The sequence below is a fragment of the Panulirus ornatus genome, chromosome 4 (genome assembly GCF_036320965.1).
Source record: "Panulirus ornatus isolate Po-2019 chromosome 4, ASM3632096v1, whole genome shotgun sequence".
Taxonomy (NCBI): Eukaryota; Metazoa; Arthropoda; class Malacostraca; order Decapoda; family Palinuridae; genus Panulirus; species Panulirus ornatus.
The window spans coordinates 10,609,821-10,631,971 of record NC_092227.1 but is presented as its reverse complement, the minus strand read 5'-3'; the positions used below and the strand labels follow the sequence as shown (position 1 = coordinate 10,631,971).

General features: G+C 38.0%; 1 protein-coding gene across 1 annotated transcript in view; it reads left to right on the top strand.

Moving 5' to 3' along the window:
* The first annotated feature begins 2,123 nt into the window (after nt 1–2,123).
* The window catches only part of LOC139765804 (uncharacterized), a 35,317-nt gene continuing 15,289 nt past the window's right edge, over nt 2,124–22,151 (top strand). Inside the window, exons 1-4 of the mRNA XM_071693601.1 lie at nt 2,124–2,331; nt 14,314–14,459; nt 14,673–14,816; nt 19,522–19,736. Of these exons, the coding sequence (XP_071549702.1) occupies nt 2,178–2,331; nt 14,314–14,459; nt 14,673–14,816; nt 19,522–19,736 (659 nt within the window). The 5' untranslated portion in view covers nt 2,124–2,177. The remainder of the gene's footprint in view (nt 2,332–14,313; nt 14,460–14,672; nt 14,817–19,521; nt 19,737–22,151) is intronic.

Below are 22,151 nucleotides of genomic sequence, written 5' to 3'. Positions count from 1 at the left end.
TTTGAGCCAATTTTGCCCTAACCCTTTAACATATTATGCATCTATGGTCGAATTGGTCTTTCAGTGCCCGTAGGTCATATTTTGACTTTATTTACTGGGATTTGAAAATTTAATTTTCATCAGGACATCAATATCCATGATCTCTGAGTTTGAAATGAGTCCCAAGATCCTGTCATGCTTTGATGGAGTCCACTGATAAAAACTACTGACCAGTGTAATTTTCACAGTAAGGTATTTAAGTATTTGTACAATGCAGAGTTTCACCTAAATTACATCAAAATTTCATGTATATGATAGAATTTTATAATGTTGGGACACATTAGGCATCATTTTGAAGTGTTTTCTCAGTTTTAGCTTATAATTTAAAACTAATGAAAAAATTTTCTGAAGGGAAAATATCAGGATTTGAGGTAATATATGTATCTATTTTTTTTTTCATCTTTTTATCAGTAACATAAACCCCATGGTCATATGTTGAAAAGAATACAAAAAATTAACACTCATTCAAGGAGTAAAATAACACCATTTGGGGAACTGCATTGCAAACTAGTATTGCTGTATCTCGTGTTAAAACAAAGCTGAAGCATTTTGGAAAAAATTCATTAACAACAGCTATTTTGAAAAAAAAATTCTGACTGGCCATTAGTTTCGCTAAACGTGATTGATATAAGAGAAATAATGGTGGGACAATTTATTTTAAACAGCTGCCATCTTGGATGGTGGTCATGTTCAACAGACAGTTTGAAGAGGGACCATCCAAAAACCATTACTGCTAAGGTTGGTTCATCTTGGCTTGGCAGTTTTAGAAGAGAAGACTTCTGTGAAAGGTGAATCCATGGATTATTGTCAGTAAGAGGCCATCCTGTGTGGTGGTTGAGGTTACTGAACATTGATTTTAAAAGGGCCACATCCCTCCAAATTTCGATTCGTATTGGCCCTGAAATTTCAGAGAAACTGAAATGTCAAAAGTCAACAGACAGACAATGGATCCCAGGTAATAATAAGAGCTTACATAACTTTTGGCTGGATGAGTTAAAAAGAATTGAGTCACAGCTTAAGTCTGTCTTTCCTAACCTATTGATAAAAACAAAAAAAAAGAAAACAATGGAGGTGTAATGAGTTGTTTGAAGGATGCTTGGAGTGTTAACAGATGGAATGAAATAATTGTAAAAGTAAATATCTGGGATGTCAGAAAGAGGAAAGGTGGCATGTCATCAACAGTGGGTTGAGAGAAAAATCCCTGTAGTGTTTTCTTTACCCGGGTGATGCATATCAAAACGAAGACAAAAGGGACAAGATGATGACAGCTGGGTCACATGTCTGAGATTTTTGTAGAAACACGTTCAGAATATAAACAAGTTCTCGGTTACAGTGGGCTTAATCAAGAAAGTTTGATTTTTCATAAATCTAGAAATGGGTAGACAAATGACAGATAGATGGTACATTAGTTATCAAAGTAAGATGAAAAATAGAAGAAACAGTTTAATGGTATCAAGTGTTGAAGATCCCAGTGAAAATGCAGCTTGAGAAAGACAATGTTCAGGAACATGGGTGATACAAATTAAACTAGATTATATAGCTGTAGTGACACTAAGGGAGGGACAAGGGCCCTTATTCTACGCGTGTGTAAAATAGGCAATTATGGTTTTACAAGAAATAACTGGACGTAAGTAATTACTGTACCTTTTCATAAAGTTGACTAAAATAAATTAGTCGGTAAAATAATGTTAGACCCAACGACGATTATTAGTCGGCAAAATTAATACATAATGAATTAAATAGTAAACTAGAGACTAACTCCTTTGTACACATTAATGCATAAGAATTTTACCCGCTGCATTATTAATGGCTAGACATAACGTAGCATTTATCTTATCCTGACAGTTTCTATGTTACAAATGGGATGGTCAATTGCCAATTCATATACCCTGCAAAATCTTGATATATGTATATATTATCAATTTGAATGTTCAAATGCAACGGTATGTAATCAATATAGCAGACTAGTATTTGCGAATGCAACGACATCTAGTTATTGCAATTTAAGGTGAATAAGTTCCAGACACTTCCAGCTAACATGTTCACAATGGGTCGAATTACCGTCTTAGTGTGTATGTTGTATTCCCATGCTGGATCGCTGGCGCTGGTGTCTACAGCTGAGCTGATACACGTCAACCATGGCGTCGGCTGCAATTAAGCTGGTCTCTTCTCCCTTCGTTTTCCTCTTGATGCTAACCTGTCCTTTCATTTGGGCCAGCCCCTTGGAAATCCTGAGCGAGGAGGAAGTAAAGCAACTCATCTCGGACGGAAATGATGTGGTCGTACTATTTAGTAAGTCGCTTGAATGTTTCATGAGAGCTTTAGGCAATATTTTAGAAACTAATATGTCAAATTTGACATCTGTGATACACCACTTTGTTTCAGACGAGGTTACTCAGAAGTATTTAAGATCATTAGGCTAAAATTGAGTGAGCAGTGGAATGTACAGACAATTTGGACTTGCTTGTACTAAAACAGCTTTCGTAGCTAAATTGACAATTATATATTGAGGAAAAAGCATCTAGCTGGCACTTATTCAATATTTAGCGAAAATGATTACTTTTTATGCCAACTTATTAATTAGATTTTGAAATATGTCACAGAGCAAGCGATTTGATATTAGACTGGGTTTAGAATTTCCCTTTTTGTGCCTCTATATACTTGATTATTCATCCTTTCCATCGATACTAGCCTTACATATTGTTTTTCATTGGTAGTGTATTGCTTAGATATATAGTAAGAGATAGGAATGTGATTTGAAGCATTACATTTCGATTTTTTTCCACATAGGTGTCAGTGGTGAGGGCTATGTATACTTGAGAAAACGTGGGTGGGGGTAAATCTGGTTTAGCTCTATAGTGAAACCATCTTTAGGAAATGGCTTTGTATGTTTTAGGTGTTTTATAATGTTTGTGATAATAAAAATGTGTGGTGCATCGATATGTCTCATCTTTCATATTGAACAACTTTTAAGGACAAAACTTAAAAGTTTAGCATTGAAGCTGTGGTTTATTAATGGTAAAGTACAAGGTGATTTCGAAAAAAAATCAACAAAACCTAAGAAAGCCTCATCCTAGCAGTCAAGAATTATTGTAATATACTCGCGAGATATACCAGTCAGACTCGTGAAATCACCAGATGGCAGCTTGTAGTCAGTACGGCAAATGGCCATGTGATCCTTAGCAGGAAATAGATACAAAGTTAGTATATTTCTGTTGTCATGTTGGCTACAAAGTGAGCTTGTTAGGTTTTTATAAGTTCTCTTAATATTGAACAAGTGTATTACCTACTCGCACATAAGTTAACTGCATTTTTTCCCTAATACACAACTCCTGTTAGATATTGGTAAACATATTTTAGTTCTCCAAATTATGCTCTGTCATTGTTATTGTATTCTTTAGACATTACACAAAGTATTCAAAGTTGTTAGCTATTCTAGACAGTTGCCTTATTGGCAACAATTGTAGAGTTTAGTAAATCACAGGTAAAAAAGAATATACAACTCGTGAAAACTTCACGTAACCCCCATTTGTAGCTGAGATATATTGTAGAATTTTCTTCATACTTCACTGTTCTCCACTTTAGCAAAGTAGCACCAGAAACATACAAGAAACAGTGACCTCAGTTGCTCACATTTACTCTCTAGCTGCTGTGTATAATGCACTGAAAGGAGAAATATACCAATTTTAGATATGGTTTATTGCTGGAGGTTGTTTTAAATGGCTAATTGAGGAGATAGGGTGGTGGCACAGCTGCCTGCTTAGTCTGTTACTTTTTGTTTGTTGACCTTGTTGGCTGTTAAGTTGTGCATGGGCATGATTTATGTACTTTGACAAAGAATGTTGAATATTGAGTCTAAAATACCAGGGAGATTAAGTTGATTTTTGTATGTTGATCTTTTTATGTGTAGTTCTCATACTCTACATTGCTTAACAGTATTTGCCCTAATATTAGTAACCCTCACCACTGTTTTCACATCTAATGCCACATTATAGGTTACAGAATATTGCTCAGAATTGTTCTCAGCAACTCCTAACGTATTCTCCAAAACTACAGTTGCATTGCAGAACAAAACTACTCACTTCCCATAGCTCGTTCTGATGCAAGGATGAACTTGCAAATTACCAGTTTATTAATTTTATTATGAAGGAGAGTTGGGTAAAATATTACTTAAGTGACAGCTTGGAAATGACTTAACAGTTGAGAAACATTGCATGTCAGTGAATTCAGTTTGGCTTAGTACTGATAAATTATACTGGCATTGCATGATTTGGGGTGTTATTATTTCTTATTCTGCAGTTTTTTTATAAGGAAAGTGGGATGATTATGAAGCTCAAGGACAGGATGATTTTTCAGTATAGCTGTGTATCATTATATCTGGCCAAACATGCTAAAGTGAGGAGACTCAAGACAATCCTTAAAATGCACCTGTCAACATCTTATCCATAAAGGTCCTACATTGTCATAGTTTTATATTACCTTTATGCTTCTAAATATCTGGCCTCTTCATTTGTCTTTAGTAGCCAATAGAGGTGTATTCTATTGCTGTGAAGTTGTAGGGAAATATACTTTGCTCATTTTAGGTTCATGGCTATCAACTTGGAAGTCACAAGTACTTAGTGAAAGTGGAAAAACTTGTTTTTTTTTTTTTTTTTTTTTTTTATACTTTGTCGCTGTCTCCCGCGTTTGCGAGGTAGCGCAAGGAAACAGACGAAAGAAATGCCCCCCCCCCATACACATGTACATACACACGTCCACACACGCAAATATACATACCTACACAGCTTTCCATGGTTTACCCCAGACGCTTCACATGCCTTGATTCACTCCACTGACAGCACGTCAACCCCTGTATACCACATCGCTCCAATTCACTCTATTCCTTGCCCTCCTTACACCCTCCTGCATGTTCAGGCCCCGATCACACAAAATCTTTTTCACTCCATCTTTCCACCTCCAATTTGGTCTCCCTCTTCTCCTCGTTCCCTCCACCTCCGACACATATATCCTCTTGGTCAATCTTTCCTCACTCATTCTCTCCATGTGCCCAAACCATTTCAAAACACCCTCTTCTGCTCTCTCAACCACGCTCTTTTTATTTCCACACATCTCTCTTACCCTTACGTTACTTACTCGATCAAACCACCTCACACCACACATTGTCCTCAAACATCTCATTTCCAGCACATCCATCCTCCTGCGCACAACTCTATCCATAGCCCACGCCTCGCAACCATACAACATTGTTGGAACCACTATTCCTTCAAACATACCCATTTTTGCTTTCCGAGATAATGTTCTCGACTTCCACACATTTTTCAAGGCTCCCAAAATTTTCGCCCCCTCCCCCACCCTATGATCCACTTCCGCTTCCATGGTTCCATCCGCTGACAGATCCACTCCCAGATATCTAAAACACTTCACTTCCCCCAGTTTTTCTCCATTCAAACTCACCTCCCAATTGACTTGACCCTCAACCCTACTGTACCTAATAACCTTGCTCTTATTCACATTTACTCTTAACTTTCTTCTTCCACACACTTTACCAAACTCAGTCACCAGCTTCTGCAGTTTCTCACATGAATCAGCCACCAGCGCTGTATCATCAGCGAACAACAACTGACTCACTTCCCAAGCTTGTTAAACTTGTTAAATTACCTAAATAATGAGAAGGAACACTTTTATTTATTAGTTTGCAAGGAAAATGAAGAATAACAGATGTGGAGAGAAATGTTTTTGAGAATTTTTGGTTTATCTTGTGATATTAGATAAAAATGATAGTGGAGAGGGTCATGAATATCGGAAACTATAAGGTTAATTAGTGTAAGAATATAAGGTTAATTAAAGTAAAGGTATATGAAACACAAAAAATAAATTGTCTTATGTCACCAGTGCTGTGTTTGTGTATGAAGTCAGAAGAAGATTTAAAACCAAACTCAAGAAAGAAACAAAACCTACAATAACCTTCTCGGAACTGTTAGCCATTCTCTCATCACAGTCATTTTTAGTGTATTATGTGTAATATTTCATGATGTACGTAACTGCTATTGATCATAAACATTGCACTTGTATGTAACTGCTATTGATCATAGATATTGCACTTGTGTAGGAAATAAGAGTAGAGTGTGAAATAAAGATGAACAGAAAGGCAGAAATATCCTCCACCCCTTGCTCACCAGTGGACAGGACCACTGCTAAGTTAGATGTGTACCAGGCCAGAGCTTATATAAGGTATTCATATAACTTGAGTTTTTTTTTTTTTTTTTAATGCTTTTTATCATTTCATACAAGAAAAAATTTGTTTCATTGCAGACATGAAGAAGGACATTCAGCCATTAGTGCTACTTTTGTTAATGAAGCTTATTTTTAGGTTTAGAAATGGCATTCAAAATTGGCTAATTACTAGAAGTTTGAGTCTCCTTAGAGTGGGCTGGGGTTTGAAACAGGGAAGTAGTGGGGTAAAAACACTGTATATGAAACTTAGAATTACACCACAATCCAAAATTAACCTAACATAGGGTTAACTTTACCTCATATGACCTAACATTGGAGTAACCTCATTTGATGTAACATAGGAGCAATGTAATATAATGAAACTTGACGTTACCTAACCTAATCAGACTAACTTAATAATGTAACCAAACTTTTCTTTCTTTTTCTTTCAAACTATTCGCCATTTCCCGCATTAGCAAGGTAGCATTAAGAACAGAGGACTGGGCCTCTGAGGGAATATCCTCACCTGGCCCCCTTCTCTGTTCCTTCTTTTGGAAAATTTAAAAAAAAAAACAAGAGGGGAGGATTTCCAGCCCCCTGCTCCCTCCCCTTTTAGTCGCCTTCTACGACATGCAGGGAATACGTGGGAAGTATTCTTTCTCCCCTATCCCAGGGATGATTTTTTTTTTTTTTTTTTTTTTTTTTTTTTGCTTTGTCGCTGTCTCCCGCGTACATTATATATATATATATATATATATATATATATATATATATATATATATATATATATAATGTACAGGATATACATTTATGCAAAAAGGATGTATTATATACATGGAATGTCTGGTTTCATACACCTATTAAGGTGAATAGAGAATGAGAACCATGATTAGCTTCCTGTAGCCTTTGGATCTCAAGAAAAGTCTTTTACATTCTTCATTTATAAAGTGGATCATAAAGTATGACCTGATAAGTATATGCAATCATGCTGTACATGAGATATTAACTTTGAATTAAGAAAAGCCCTATACAGATTATACAGATTACAATCTTTGTGCAATGTACACCATATAAGAAACACTAAGTTACAAGTACATGCAGAGCTAAAAGCACCGTTTAACACCTTAAACTGAGTTACTATATTACTTCCAAAACATAATGTACAAAAGGAGTTTGTAAGTCACTTTGGAGATTGTAGCATCAGGCTTTTAGTCACCAAACTTAGGTAGCAATAATGTATTGCCCCAATAGAGACATTTTTAAGGGTATATCTCAGCAGCCATATGCTGAGCTTTGCTTAGTTGATTTCAGGTCATACCAACTTTAGTCTTACCCTCCTTAGAGATAAATGATCCATTCTTCAGCTTGCAACATACCACAAGACTGCCACAGATTTTTGCAGCAATGGTTTAAATTTCCAACTGATGTATGATTCCCTCTCTCATTCAAACATGTCACTAGCAACTTCAAGACATAACTAGAAAAAATTTTCACACATTTGAGTTACCCATAGATACTTGGTGTGATTGCATCTTGAGTGCTGGGAAGCCAGATTTATACAGCAACTGTTATATTCAATTTAATGAATTAATTTCTCCTGTATTACTTGTTATAGATTATGAAAACCAGACTGTAATTTTCATTGATTCATTTGAATGATCTGTGTTTGTGTGTGTGTAACTAATTTGTATGGTATATAAGAATATGTGTAAAAATAGGAGCATGGAAATGATACTTATGGAATTTCTGTGGATTTAACCAAGATGAAAAGGAGGAAAACTGGTAAAAAGTTTGAGGAGAGGAACCTGGATGTTTCTGCTCTGAGTTGATGATGGTGGGATGAATTTGGGTTAATGTGAAGGTGATATCGAAGGGAGGACTAGCACTTCTGCTGAAGGAGAAGTTTTCGGTATAGTTTAGACAGAGTTAGGTGTATTACAGATGACATGAAAGTATAACAGTGGGAGATGAAGAAGACCAAGAAAAAATGCAGAGATATAGGATGCTGTCTACTATTAAAGAGTGGAATCAGGAGCCTTCCATTTCAATATTTTTCCTGGTGCCAACTTTCTTCAACCTTCTCATTCCATACACCATGATGTTTGTCTGCGTCTCTACTTTGTAGTTATTTTGTCCATTGTTCTTGTTAACTCTCTGCATGTGACCCCATCCCCAATGTTTGGAACTGTAGCAAGATTTTGGTGGCCCCTTCCCACAGCTTCTGTGTGGAGACCAGCCTTCGAGGATTGGCTCTTAGGATGCCTCCTCCTTCACTCAAACTGCTAAGCTTTGGAATTCACTACTGTGTCACTGTTCATTTAACTTTTCATTCTTACCAAATCAGGTGTACAAACACTTGCAGAGCCCTGATTGATTTCTCCTTTCTCTTTAACTTTAAAAAAAAAATGGAGGGAAGAGAACTTCATGGAATTTATTGAGGAAAAAATTTGAGCATTTGAATAATGAAACTGTTTACAATAGTTTCACACCTTCATACATCTAACCGAAAAGTGAGTGGCACCATAGTTAGAAAGATTAGTAAAGTGGGAAGGTGATAGACATGCATTACTGATAAATTTTGACTTGGAAGATCATACACCAGATCAAGAAGCAAGAATAGAGGAGCAGGAAATGCATTTTTGAAATTTGAAGGTGTTATGTTATTGCCAAGTGCAATTTTGATGATAGAGGAAAGAAATATAGGTGGTTATAACAAAGATATAAGGGGGCAACCAGTTACGGTTAAATTTGACACAGATTCATCAAGCCAGGAAGTACTTAGAAAAGCTAAGAAACTTAAAGGCAAGGTGAAATTCGGTGGAATATTCATCATATGTGTTAAGTCAAAGAAAGAGAGGGAGAAAAGCTTTGGAACTCTCTACCTTCTCATGTCTTTCCCAATACCTGTGACCTGGCACATTTCAAAAGACAGGTCTTTCATGTCCTCAAAAATTCATGAATACTTTCCCCGTGTCTATTCTTTTTGCTCTTCATAATTCTCTCTCTATTTTGATTAAGGGCCAGCCTTAATGTGGACTTCTCTCTGTGCCTGGAGTCTTGCAACATGAAAAAAAAGTATAGTCATAAGATGAAAACTTACATGCCAAGAGGATGGAGCAGCTCTGGTTGCATTGCAGAATGGGCAGGAGTCTTAAAAGATGGTGGTATCAGACAGAAGGTAGTATATTAAAATGTTGATGGATTAATAGTTTATGGAAAAATGTTGAAATTCAAGAACTATGTGGGGAAAGAGCTCCTGTCATGGTTGAAGTCACGGAAATTAAGCTTACGAGAGGTAAAAGTCTCATCTCTCGTGCCCAGAGGGGTAGATAATAACAAGGAAGGAAAGAAAAGATAAATAATGGGGAGGATTAACCCTCTTGATAAAAGATAGCCTTGAGTTTCAAGAAGTTGTAGAGGGTTGCCTATTTAGGTAGTACATAATGGGAAGAGTAAACATAAAGAGGAAATGTACAGTGGTATTTATATAATCCTCCAAATAACTGCAATAACCTAGAACAGTTATACAGTGATAAAAATGAAGGAACATCCAAGATGGTACATGGAGCAGAGAAAGACTCATTTTTTAGAGATTAATGGTAAAGTACTGATGATGAGGGATTTCAGTTATAAAGAGATAGACAGGGAATTTGGATTCTCTTGGTGGTGGAAGTCATGGAGAGACAAGTTTTTAAGAATGTATACTGAAGAATTTCCTATACCAACATGTCAGGGAACATACTAGGATGAGGACTGAATGCCATCATTGTTTGATCTCTTCACACATACTAGCATGGATGTTGAGAGTAGTATGCAAAATACACGTATTGGATGATGTGATGCTCAAGTTTGACTTTGTGGTAAACAAGGACATTAAATGAGCAGATGTAAGACAGGACATAAAGCTGAGATATAATTGTGGAAACTACACAGACCTCAAAAATTTCTGTGGTAACATGGGAAATGGAGTTCATTTGCCAAGAACCAGGGATTTCTGGTGAGGTTCCGTGAAATTTATAATGAATGTGTATGGACATGGGTAACTAAAGCCTCAAATGCGGAGAAAAGAAAGGATTAATAAAAGATGTCAAAAAAGTAATGGAGCCAGTCAGCAATTGCAAGGAATGAGTATGACAGGATAAGGAAGAAGGAATAAAGAAACTACTAAGAATAATGCAGAAAAGCAACTGGAAATCCCCCCAATAAAGATTGTAATTCATCAGGAGTCATTTGTTTGTTACAGAATGGCTAAATGGGCCAAGGGATCATGGAAACAATTGTCGAGGTTATAAGGATACATGAGGAAATGAATTTGTTCAGAAATGTTTACAGGGGAAGACACCATAGCTTGAAAACCAGAGGGATGGGATGAAGATAGGTTTTTGAAATCATTGAGATATCTAGAAAAGATTTTAATGGACTGTTAGAAGAACTTGACCCATATGAGGCTCAAAGTGCTGTAAAAATTTCTCTGTGCTGAAGATGTTTGCAGATTCATTAGGTAAACCACTTTTATTACTGTTCAAGATGTTAATGGAGAGGCAAATGCCAGATACCCTAGATATACCACTTGTATTATTGTTCAACATTTTACTGTAGAGAGGCAAAATGTTAGTGAATGGAAAAGGGCAAACATAATACCTATTACTTAAGAAAGGAATGCGCAGAATTATGGACTGGTTTCACTAATGAGTGTGGTGGGTAAGATTCTGGAAAAGACTATTAGAAAGCAAGCAGGTGACTTTCTAAAGAGGTAAAATGAAGTAGGTGAGAGACAGCATGGTTTTAGGAAAAGGAGGTCTTAAGTAAATATCCTACTAGGGTTCTTTGAGAGAGTTCAGTCCTGGACAAAAGAGAAGGCTGGGTAGACTGTTTATGTCTGGTAGGCTGATTAAGTTGGATCACCTGACAGAGATAATGAGGAAAATCTTTGAATGGATAGAAGCTTATCATTAGGAAGGAGCAAAGGATGCATATTGGATGAGCCTTTTCCAAATGAGTGGAGGTGATTAGGGTAGTGCCAGTGGGTTTGGTTCTGGGACAATTACTCTTCTCATTCAGCATTGAATTGACTGTGGTATGGGCTCATATATATGCTTGCAGATGATGCATAGGTCATAAGGGAAGTGAAAAGTGAGGATGATTAGATCAGCTTACAAAGGGACATAGACAGATGTAAAGTTGGTCTGAAACATGGTTGATAAAATTCAACCTGAGTTCATGTAGTCTTGATGATGGGACTAAACAAAAGTTGACCCCTTTACGATTATTGTCAAGCAGGAAATAAGGTTCAGGATTGTGTGTGTGAGAGAAGAGCTTTGTAGTAGACATCATCTCTAACCTGTCCTTGGAGTCCCATATGGGGAAAATAGTTAAGGAGACAAACTGTCTTCTGGCATATATGAGAATAGTCTTCTAAGGGAATATTTAGCAAGCCATTCATATATCTTACAGAAGGCCAGATTTAGAATATGCTTCTCAGGTTGGCCAAGCTCGTAAAGCAGCACCAAGAGCTAATACAGAAGGTCCACAGGAATACTACAAAAATGGTACCAGAATTAAGAGAGCCAAGTTGCAGGGAAAGGCTAGAGGCTTTCAGTTTACCTACCTTGGAATAGAGAAGTGAGGAATGATGTGATCTCTAACAAACGTTTTTAAAATAGATCAGTGATGTGGACAGTGACAGTATTGACAGATGGTGATAAAGCAACCAGAGGACATAAGAGAAGGGGGCCAAGTGAGGATTTCCCCTCTAAAGCTCAGTCGTCTGTTCTTGATGCTACTTCGCTAAGGCAGGAAATGGCAAATATGTATGAAAAAAATATGAGTGAAAAAAGATATTGAGAAATATTTTTATAGTATGAGTAGTGAATGAATGGAACAGACTGACTGTGGATGTGGTTAATGCACACATCATACAGAGATTTAAGAGGTTTAAGATGGTTGAGACCATTCAAGAGATGGGCCATACGAGTGTAAATCTTGCTCCCTTTTCAGTGCAAGTAGGTAATTACAAGGGGTCTACAGAAGTAGAAATAGCGTGTGAAGTGAATGTTAAGGATTTGGGAATTATTATAGATGAAAATCTTGAATTTCAAGATTACATTGATAACACTTTTAAGTCAAATATTAAATGGTATGCTGTTGAGAACTTTTTCAACAAGAGGCAGAAAATGATGACAAATTTGTTTATAAAAGATAGAACTGAATTCTGCTCTGATAATGCTACCAGTTAAGCTGGTGGAAGTACACAGATTTGAGAAAATTTACAAAAGGTTATACCAGCAAAATTGAAGAAGAAAGAGGTACATGATGATACATGTTTAGCAGCAAATAAGAATTATAAAGAGAATTGTTTTAGATATGAAAGCATATGAGCAAGGAAGATACAAAATGATTATATCACGTGTAATACCTGGGAATGTAGTATCATGAAACTGGTGAGGAAACTAGAACCCTTATTTGATAAGTACCAGAACCAGGAAATATGCATGTAGTGACTACAGAAGCATTCAAAAGAAGATTAGACCAGTGGTGAAGACAAAATTGGATGAACTCCAGATAGATAACAATATCAAAGAAGCTGCATAAAAGATAGTGTTATATAAGAATCCCCTCAGGTATTGCCTACATCTTTACTAAGGTCTTCATATGAAGCCCCTTATTTCCAGGAGTCTAAAAAGCAATGCATGCTGTGAGCTAAGGACTGACAGTCAAGAGAAATAGCAAAATCTAGTAAGCAAGACAGACTGTGACTGTTAGCCCTACCATCACAACAAAATAGCATCATTTGTATTTCTGAGTAACCATACTAGTGAACATCCATTTGCTTTCTAATCATCAGTTCACTATTATACTGACTATGCTTGTATCTCAACTCTTGAAAATGGGTGTATTTGCTCTCGTCCTCTCATGTTGCACTGATACTCTTCCATTGATTTCGAGAATGTCATTTTAGGTAGCTCCTTCAGTACTTGAGATATTTCGTTAAGTTCATATGCCTGATCTGGATTTAGAGCTGTATGTAACAGTCCTAATGGTTTCTTACCCATCTTTTTCATAAGTGCTGAGGGTAACCTGTTCTCAACTGAGTACACTTTGGAACTTTGCATTCAGCTCCTCATATAATTCTGGCTTCAAGAACCCATTCCCTGAGTTCTGTTTGATTATTTGAAATTCGGTTAATAATTTGCTGCTGATGAGTTTCTAGAATATCGATAGGTTAATTGCTTTCCTTTCTTTTTCCCCCAGATTTTTTTTTTTTTTTTAATTTCATTTTATGTTGCTCCTTTCATGCTCCTGTATACCTTTGTCATGTTGTTTGGCTGTTATTTTGCTTATATATTTTCCTCAGTACATTCACCTTTTAGTTTTTGACATCTGTTGAAGTGTGTGTGATTGGGCATCAGTTCTTTCGGGAAAGTTCATTTACAGGCCCTGCTTTGGATAGGCACTATTTCTCTAAGGTCATATGGATTCATTTGCTGTGAGCTTCTTAAGGGATTGAATAATGAGATGAGCATACACCAGTAAAATGTGATTTCCTCCACTTTTACCTTTACCAACCTCATGGCCTTTGTTGCTATTTTGGTCATCACAAGTAATGTTGTTACAAGCATCACAGACATCCTAGTAGTTTCAGTGATCACAATTATTATTATTATTATAATTATTATTATTATTATTGTTAGTACTACTATTATTATTACAAGTCTCACAGCCTTTACTTTTGTTTTAGTCATCACATTTATCAGCTTTAACCACTTGCTACTATGATTTTATTCTTATTTTAGTGTTTATGGACAGTTTGGACATTATCAATATTAAAGAAGTTACATATTGATTTAAGTCAAAGTACACTGTATCTGATAGACAGTTTTTTTTAGTAACCACCACTATTTAGGGATGATGATAAAAGTATGTAAAATTTTTGTGTTAGTAGAACATTGGCAGGCAAATTAATCCTTTTATCATCAGAATATTTAGAAATTTTTAGAATTCTTCATATCATTGGTTTTGCATGAATCAAGCATGAAGATAATTTATTATTATGTGTGGTAGGTAATAAAGTTGAATGCACTGGAAGATGTGAAGATCTTGAGGATACTCTGGCATTAATAAGAGAAGATGTTGTAGAAGCACTTAATGCTTGGGTGGTACGCACACACTCTCCAGCGCTTGCTGAAGAGTATGGACTGAACAACAAGGTGGGCTTCACTAATGTTGCATAGTTTTTGATGATCACTCATTAGTAGCTGGTTTGATGGACTTTTAATTAGGAATTATATTGTCTTACCTTTGACCTTTATGGTGAATTTAGTAATATATGAGCTTTTAATTTCAAAATATGTCAGAGCTAATAGATCTCACTCAAAGTACATGTATTAAATTTGTTTAAATTTTATGGTTAATTCTTACAGAAAGTGGGCTCTGAAGTTGTTTTCATACGAAAAGGGATCCCCCTGCTGTACACTGGCCATGCCTCTGATGATGACTTCATGTTGCATTACTTGGTTACTAACACAGAGTCAAAAGTTCACAGTCTTAGTGATGTCAACTTTGAGGTAAGATGATACTTTTAAAGAACAAAGGTAGTGATTTTTTTTTTTTCAGACCGCTTATATGCAGGGTGGAAAGTTTAATTTACCATATTTACCGTACTTACTTCCCACACGACTAAAGGGGACGGGAGTGGGGGGCTGGAAACCCTCCCCTCCTTGTATTTTAACTTTCTAAAAGGGGAAAAAGAAGAAGGAGTCATGCGGGGAGTGCTCATCCTCTTCGAAGGCTCAGATTGGGGTGTCTAAATGTGTGTGGATGTAACCAAGATGAGAAAAAAGGAGAGATAGGTAGTATGTTTGAGGAAAGGAACCTAGATGTTTTGGCTCAAGGGTAAAGGGGAAGAGTGGTTTGGGAATGTCTTGGGAGTAAAGTCAGGGGTTAGTGAGAGGACAAGAGCAAGGGAAGGAGTAGCACTACTCCTGAAACAGGACTGGTGGGAGTATGTGATAGAGTGTAAGAAAGTAAACTCTAGATTGATGTGGGTAAAACTGAAAGTGGATGGAGAGAGATGGGTGATTATTGGTGCATATGCACCTGAGCATGAGAAGAAAGATCATGAGAGGCAAGTGTTTTGGGAGCAGCTGAGTGAGTGTGTTAGTAGTTTTTGATGTACGAGACCGGGTTATAGTGATGGGTGATTTGAATGCAAAGGTGAGTAAGGTGGCAGTTGATGGAATAATTGGTGTACACGGGGTGTTCAGTGGTGTAAATGGAAATAGAGAAGAACTTGTAGATTTATGTGCTGAAAAGGACTGGTGATTGGGAATACCTGGTTTAAAAAGAGAGTAATACATAAGTATACGTATGTAAGTAGGAGAGATGGCCAGAGAGCATTATTGGATTACGTGTTAATTGATATGCGCGCGAAAGAGAGACTTGTGGATATTAATGTGCTGAGAGGTGCAACTGGAGGGATGTCTGATCATTATCTTGTGGAGGAGAAGGTGAAGATTTGTAGAGGTTTTCAGAAAAGAAGAGAGAATGTTGGGTTGAAGAGAGTGGTGAGAGTAAGTGAGCTTGGGAAGGAGACCTGTGTGAGGAAGTACCAGGAGAGACTGAGTACAGAATGGAAAAAGGTGAGAACAAAGGAGGTAAGGGGAGTGGGGGAGGAATGGGATGTATTTAGGGAAGTAGTGATGGCTTGCGCAAAAGATGCTTGTGGCATGAGAAGCATGGGAGGTGGACAGATTAGGAAGGGTAGTGAGTGGTGGGATGAAGAAGTAAGATTATTAGTGAAAGAGAAGAGAGAGGCATTTGGACGATTTTTGCAGGGAAATAATGCAAATGAGTGGGAGATGTATAAATGAAAGAGGCAGGAGGTCAAGAGAAAGGTGCAAGAGGTGAAAAAGAGGGCAAATGTGAGTTGGGGTGAGATTATGATTAAATGTTAGGGAGAATAAAAAGATGTTTTGGAAGGAGGTAAATAAAGTGTGTAAGACAAGGGAGCAAATGGGAACTTCAGTGAAGGGGGCTAATAGGAAGGTGATAACAAGTAGTGGGGATGTGAGAAGGAGATGTGTTTGATGATAGAGTGGCAGATATAGGGTGTTTTGGTCAAGGTGGTTTGCAAAGTGAGAGGGTTAGGGAGAATGATTTGGTAAACAGAGAAGAGGTAGTAAAAGCTTTGCGGATGATGAAAGCCGGCAAGGCCGTGGGTTTCGATGGTATTGCAGTGGAATTTATTAAAAAAGGGGGTGACTGTATTATTGACTGGCTGGTAAGGTTATTTAATGTATGTATGACTCGTGGTGAGGTGCCTGAGGATAGGCGGAATGCTTGCATAGTGCCATTGTACAAAAGCAAAGGGGGTAAAAGTGAGTGCTCAAATTACAGAGGTATAAGTTTTTTGAGTATTCCTGGTAAAGTATGTGGGAGGGTATTGATTGAGAGGTTGAAGGCATGTACAGAACATCAGATTGGGGAAGAGCATTGTGGTTTCAGAAATGGTAGAGGATGCTTGGATCAGGTGATTGCTTTGAAGAATGTATGTGAGAAATACTTAGAAAAGCACATGGATTTGTATGTAGCATTTATGGATCTGGAGAAGGCATATGATAGAGTTGATAGAGATGCTCTGTGGAAGGTATTAAGAATATATGGTGTGGGAGGCAAGTTGTTAGAAGCAATGAAAAGTTTTTATCGAGGATGTAAGGCATATGTACGTGTAGGAAGAGAGGAAAGTGATTGGTTCTCAGTGAATGTTGGTTTATGGCAGGGGTCTGTGGCGTCTCCATGGTTGTTTAATTTGTTTATAGATGGGATTGTTAGGGAGGTGAATGCAAGAGTTTTGGAAAGAGGGGCAAGTATGCAGTCTGTTGCGGATGAGAGAGCTTGTGAAGTGAGTCAGTTGTTGTTCACTGATGATACAGCGCTGGTGGCTGATTCGTGTGAGAAACTGCAGAAGCTGGTGACTGAGTTTGGTAGAGTGTGTGAAAGAAGAAAGTTGAGAGTAAATGTGAATAAGAGCAAGGTTATTAGGTACAGTTGGGTTGAGGGACTAGGCAATTGGGAGGTAAGTTTGAATGGAGAAAAACTGGAGGAAGAAAAGTGTTTTAGATATCTGGGAGTGGATTTGACAGCGGATGGAACCATGGAAGCGGAAGTGAATCATAGGGTGGGGGAGGGGGCGAAAGTTCTGGGAGCGTTGAAGAATGGGTGGAAGTTGAGAACATTGTCTCGAAAAGCAAAAATGAGTATGTATGAAGGAATAGTGGTTCCAACAATGTTATGTGGTTGCAAGGCGTATGCTATAGATAGAGTTGTGCGGAGGAGGGTGGATGTACTGGAAATGAGATGTTTGAGGACAATGTGGTGTGAGGTGGTTTGATCGAGTAAGTAATAATAGGGTAAGAGAGATGTGTGGTAATAAAAGAGTGTGGTTGAGAGAGCAGAAGAGGGTGTTTTGAAATGGTTTGGTCACATGGAGAGAATGAGTGAGGAAAGATTGACCAAGAGGATATATGGGTAAGAGGTGGAGGGAACGAGGAGAAGTGGGAGACCAAATTGGAGGTGGAAAGATGGAGTGAAAAAGATTTTGAGTGATCGGGGCCTGAACATGCAGAAGGGTGAAAGGCGTGCAAGGAATAGAGTGAATTGGAACGATGTGGTATCCCAGGGTCGACGTGTGGTCAGTGGATTGAACCATGGCATGTGAAGCAGCTGGGGTAAACCAGAGAAAGTTCTGTGGGGCCTGGATGTGGAAAGGGAGCTGTGGTTTCGGTGCATTATACATGACAGCTAGAGATTGAGTGTGAACAAATGTGGCCTTTGTTGTATTTTCCTAGCGCTACCTTGTGCACATGCGTGGGGAGGGGGTTGTTATTTCATGTGTTGCAGGGTGGCAATGGGAATGAATAAAGGCAGATAGTATGAATTATGTACATTTGTATATATGTATATGTCTGTGTGTGTATATATATATGTATATATGTATACGTTGAGATGTATATGTCTGTATATTTGCGTGTGTGGACGTGTATGTATATACATGTGTATGTGGGTGGGTTGGGCCATTCTTTCGTCTGTTTCCTTGCACTACCTCGCTAACACGGGGGACAGTGACAAAGTAAAATGAATAAATAAATAAAGATATATAAATGAATGGTCTTAATTTAAAGAGATACACAGAGGAACCAATATAGGTCACTGTTACTGAAGTGCAAAGAGGGAAATTTCTTGCACCAACATGTCATGGAACTTAATAGGATGAGAGGGACTTACTAAGATAAGGGGAACTGATGCACCATCATTATTGGATCTTACCTTCAGTTGTACTGGCATTGGCACTCAGACCATCACATGTGATACACCATTTGGAAGAAGTGTTCATGTAATGCTTAAGTTTGAATATAAGGTTAATGATGGCATTAAAAGAACGGGTGAGACAGGAATTAAAGGGGAGATATAACTATGAAAACTACACAAACTTCAGAAATTTCAATGGGAATATGCATTTGTAAATAGAATTCAGGAGCCATGATGTTGTGTTGAGAGGCTGTGTGAAATTTACAAGTTAAGGTGTAGAGGCATGGGTACCTCAAGCCTTTGAATACAGAGGATTGATAAGAAAGAGGAAGGAATGGTTTAATGAAAGATGTCACAAAGCAAATGAGGTGTGCATTGGTGAAGATACAGATGGCGCTCAAGGAAGCAAGCATTTGCAAGCTATAAGAAAACATAGAACTAGTGTAGCAGGGTAAGAAAAGAGGAACAGTGAATCTTTGGAAAAGAATATTGTGGATAAAGTAGCTGAACTCCCTGAATGTTTTCTTAAATTCCTCCAGTTAAGGAGCATTTAATCAAGCTTAGGGACCTTATTTGTACATAATAGGCTTCATGAGATGTAGACCCTCCAAAGTTTTGAAAAAACAGAGAGCACTGCCTAGTTCTTTCTAACCATGTGGGAAATTGCAAGAAAGTATGGAAAAGAACGTGATTCCATGTGCAAATCCCAAAGTATTGTTTATTGTCTGTGGATTAGTTCCTTGCATTTAAATATATTTGCTTGAATATAAAGTTGAGTGAGGTTTTGCAGTTGCAGGATTTGTGTCATTCTATTACATATGGGAATCTGGACATAAGCCATTGTACAACAGGTCTTGCCTTTCATGACTTATGAGATTATTGTTATATTGCTCTTTTACATATAATTCTTGGCTTTATTTTGTTCAATTTTGATCTGCAATTCTATTTCTTCCTCTTTCACAGCATTTAACTCAAGCAGCAACTGGAGCTACAACTGGAGATTGGCTGGTGATGTTCAGTCGTTCAGGGTGTGACACCTGTACTCAGCTGCGTGCCACAATTGAGGCTGTTGCTGTTAACTTGCAAAACCAGAAAAATGTAGCAATTATTGATCGTGATAATGATGGTGGTCAGACAACAAGAAGATTTGGTGTAAAGACTTTCCCTTCATTCATACTGTAAGTATAATGCTTTTTTCCTTTGGTAGGCTTTTCAATCTCAGTGCATGGGGGCATAAATCCCAAATGGGCATGTTCTGTGGGTGGTAGGATGGGGATTCTAGCTTGGTATTTGGGTGATACTTTTGAAATTGAGCCAAACTAGTGTTGATAGGCATTACAACCCAGACCCTTTACATCCTTGCATGTGATTCTTTAAGAGTGTTTTTTATGTACCTTACAATGATTTTATTAGGAAAATTAATAATCATGTTAGATGTATGTGGTATGCAAGCCGGAATTTAGAATACAGAAAGAATAACAAACTACAGAGAATAAAGAAAGTTGTTGAAGTATGGCATCCCTCCTCCTTCAAGAATTACCATTATAAGACAATTCTTCATCTACTCAGGATTGTTCATGCACTTGTCGACTGAGGCGTGTTCATATAATGATGACCTATTGTCACTATATGGAGAGAAGACCTGCCCCTACATATGACACCTCCAAGTACAGTGTAGCTGTAGGACATATCCTAATGAAATGCCAGAAATGTAGGAGTTTCAGAGTCGTACATGAATTATAAAATAACAATGGAAGGAATGTGAGAAATTTCTTATGGTATCCCTGGAGATAGGGTACAAAGAATGCTGCCCATGTGTCCCTTATGTGTTGTAAAAGACAACTAAGAGGGATGGGAGTGGGTGCCTGGAAATCCTCTTTTCTGTATTACTTTCCAAAAGAAGGAACAGAGCAAGGAGCCAAGTGAGGACTTTACCTTTTAAGACTTGTAAGTTCTTGATGCTACCTCACTCATGTGGGTAATGGCAAGCATGTATGAATGGATGAAGGCAAGCAAGCATGGATATGTACATGTGTATATACACATGTACATATCCATACTTGTATATGTCTGTGCATGTATGGGAATTTATTAAAAAAGGGGATGACTGTATTGTTGACTGGTTGGTAGGGTTATTTAAAGTATATATGAATCATGGTGAGGTGCCTGAGGATTGGCGGAATGCTTGCATAGTGCCACTGTACAAAGGCAAAGGGGATAAGAGTGAGAGCTCAAATTACAGAGGTATGAGTTTGTTGAGTATTCCTGGTAAATTATATGGGAGGCTAATGATTGAGAGGGTGAAGGCATGTACCGAGCATCAGATTGGGGAAGAGCAGTGTGGTTTCAGAAGTGGTAGAGGATGTGTGGATCAGGTGTTTGCTTTGAAGAATGTATGTGAGAAATACTTAGCAAATGGATTTGTATGTAGCATTTATGGATCTGGAGAAGGCATATGATAGAGTTGATAGAGATGCTATATGGAAGGTACTAAGAATATATGGTGTGGGAGGCAAGTTGTTAGAAGCAGTGAAAAGTTTTTATCAAGGATGTAAGGCATGTGTACATGTAGGAAGAGAGGAAAGTGATTGGTTCTCAGTGAATGTAGGTTTGCGGCAGGGGTGTGTGATGTCTCCATGGTTGTTTAATTTGTTTATGGGTGGGGTTGTTAGGGAGGTGAATGCAAGAGTTTTGGAAAGAGGGGCAAGTATGCAGTCTGTTGTGGATGAGAGAGCTTGGGAAGTGAGTCAGTTGTTGTTCGCTGATGATACAGCACTGGTGGCTGATTCATGTGAGAAACTGCAGAAGCTGGTGACTGAGTTTGGTAAAGTGTGTGAAAGAAGAAATTTAAAGTAAATGTAAATAAGAGCAAGGTTATTAGGTACAGTAGGGTTGAGGGTCAAGTCAATTGGGAGGTAAGTTTGAATGGAGAAAAAGTGGAGGAATTAAAGTGTTTTAGATATCTGGGAGTGGATCTGGCAGCGGATGGAGCCATGGAAGCGGAAGTGAATCATAGGGTGGGGGAAGGGGCGAAAATTTTGGGAGCCTTGAAGAATGTTTGGAAGTCGAAAACATTATCTCGGAAAGCAAAAATGGGTATGTTTGAAGGAATAGTGGTTCCAACAATGTTGTATGGTTGCGAGGCGTGGGCTATGGATAGAGTTGTGTGCAGGAGGGTGGATGTGCTGTAAGTGAGATGTTTGAGGACAATATGAGGTGTGAGGTGGTTTGATCAAGTAAGTAATAATAGCGTAAGAGAGATGTGTGGAAATAAAAAGAGTATGGTTGAGAGAGCAGAAGAGGGTGTTCTGAAATGGTTTGGTCACATGGAGAGAATGAGTGAGGAAAGATTGACCAAGAGGATATATGTGTCAGAGGTGGAGGGAACGAGGAGAAGTGGGAGACCAAATTGGAGGTGGAAAGATGGAGTGAAAAAGATTTTGTGTGATCGGGGCCTGAACATGCAGGAGGGTGAAAGGAGGGCAAGGAATAGAGTGAATTGGAGCGATGTGGTATACCGGGGTTGACGTGCTGTCAGTGGATTGAATCAAGGCATGTGAAGCGTCTGGGGTAAACCATGGAAAGCTGTGTAG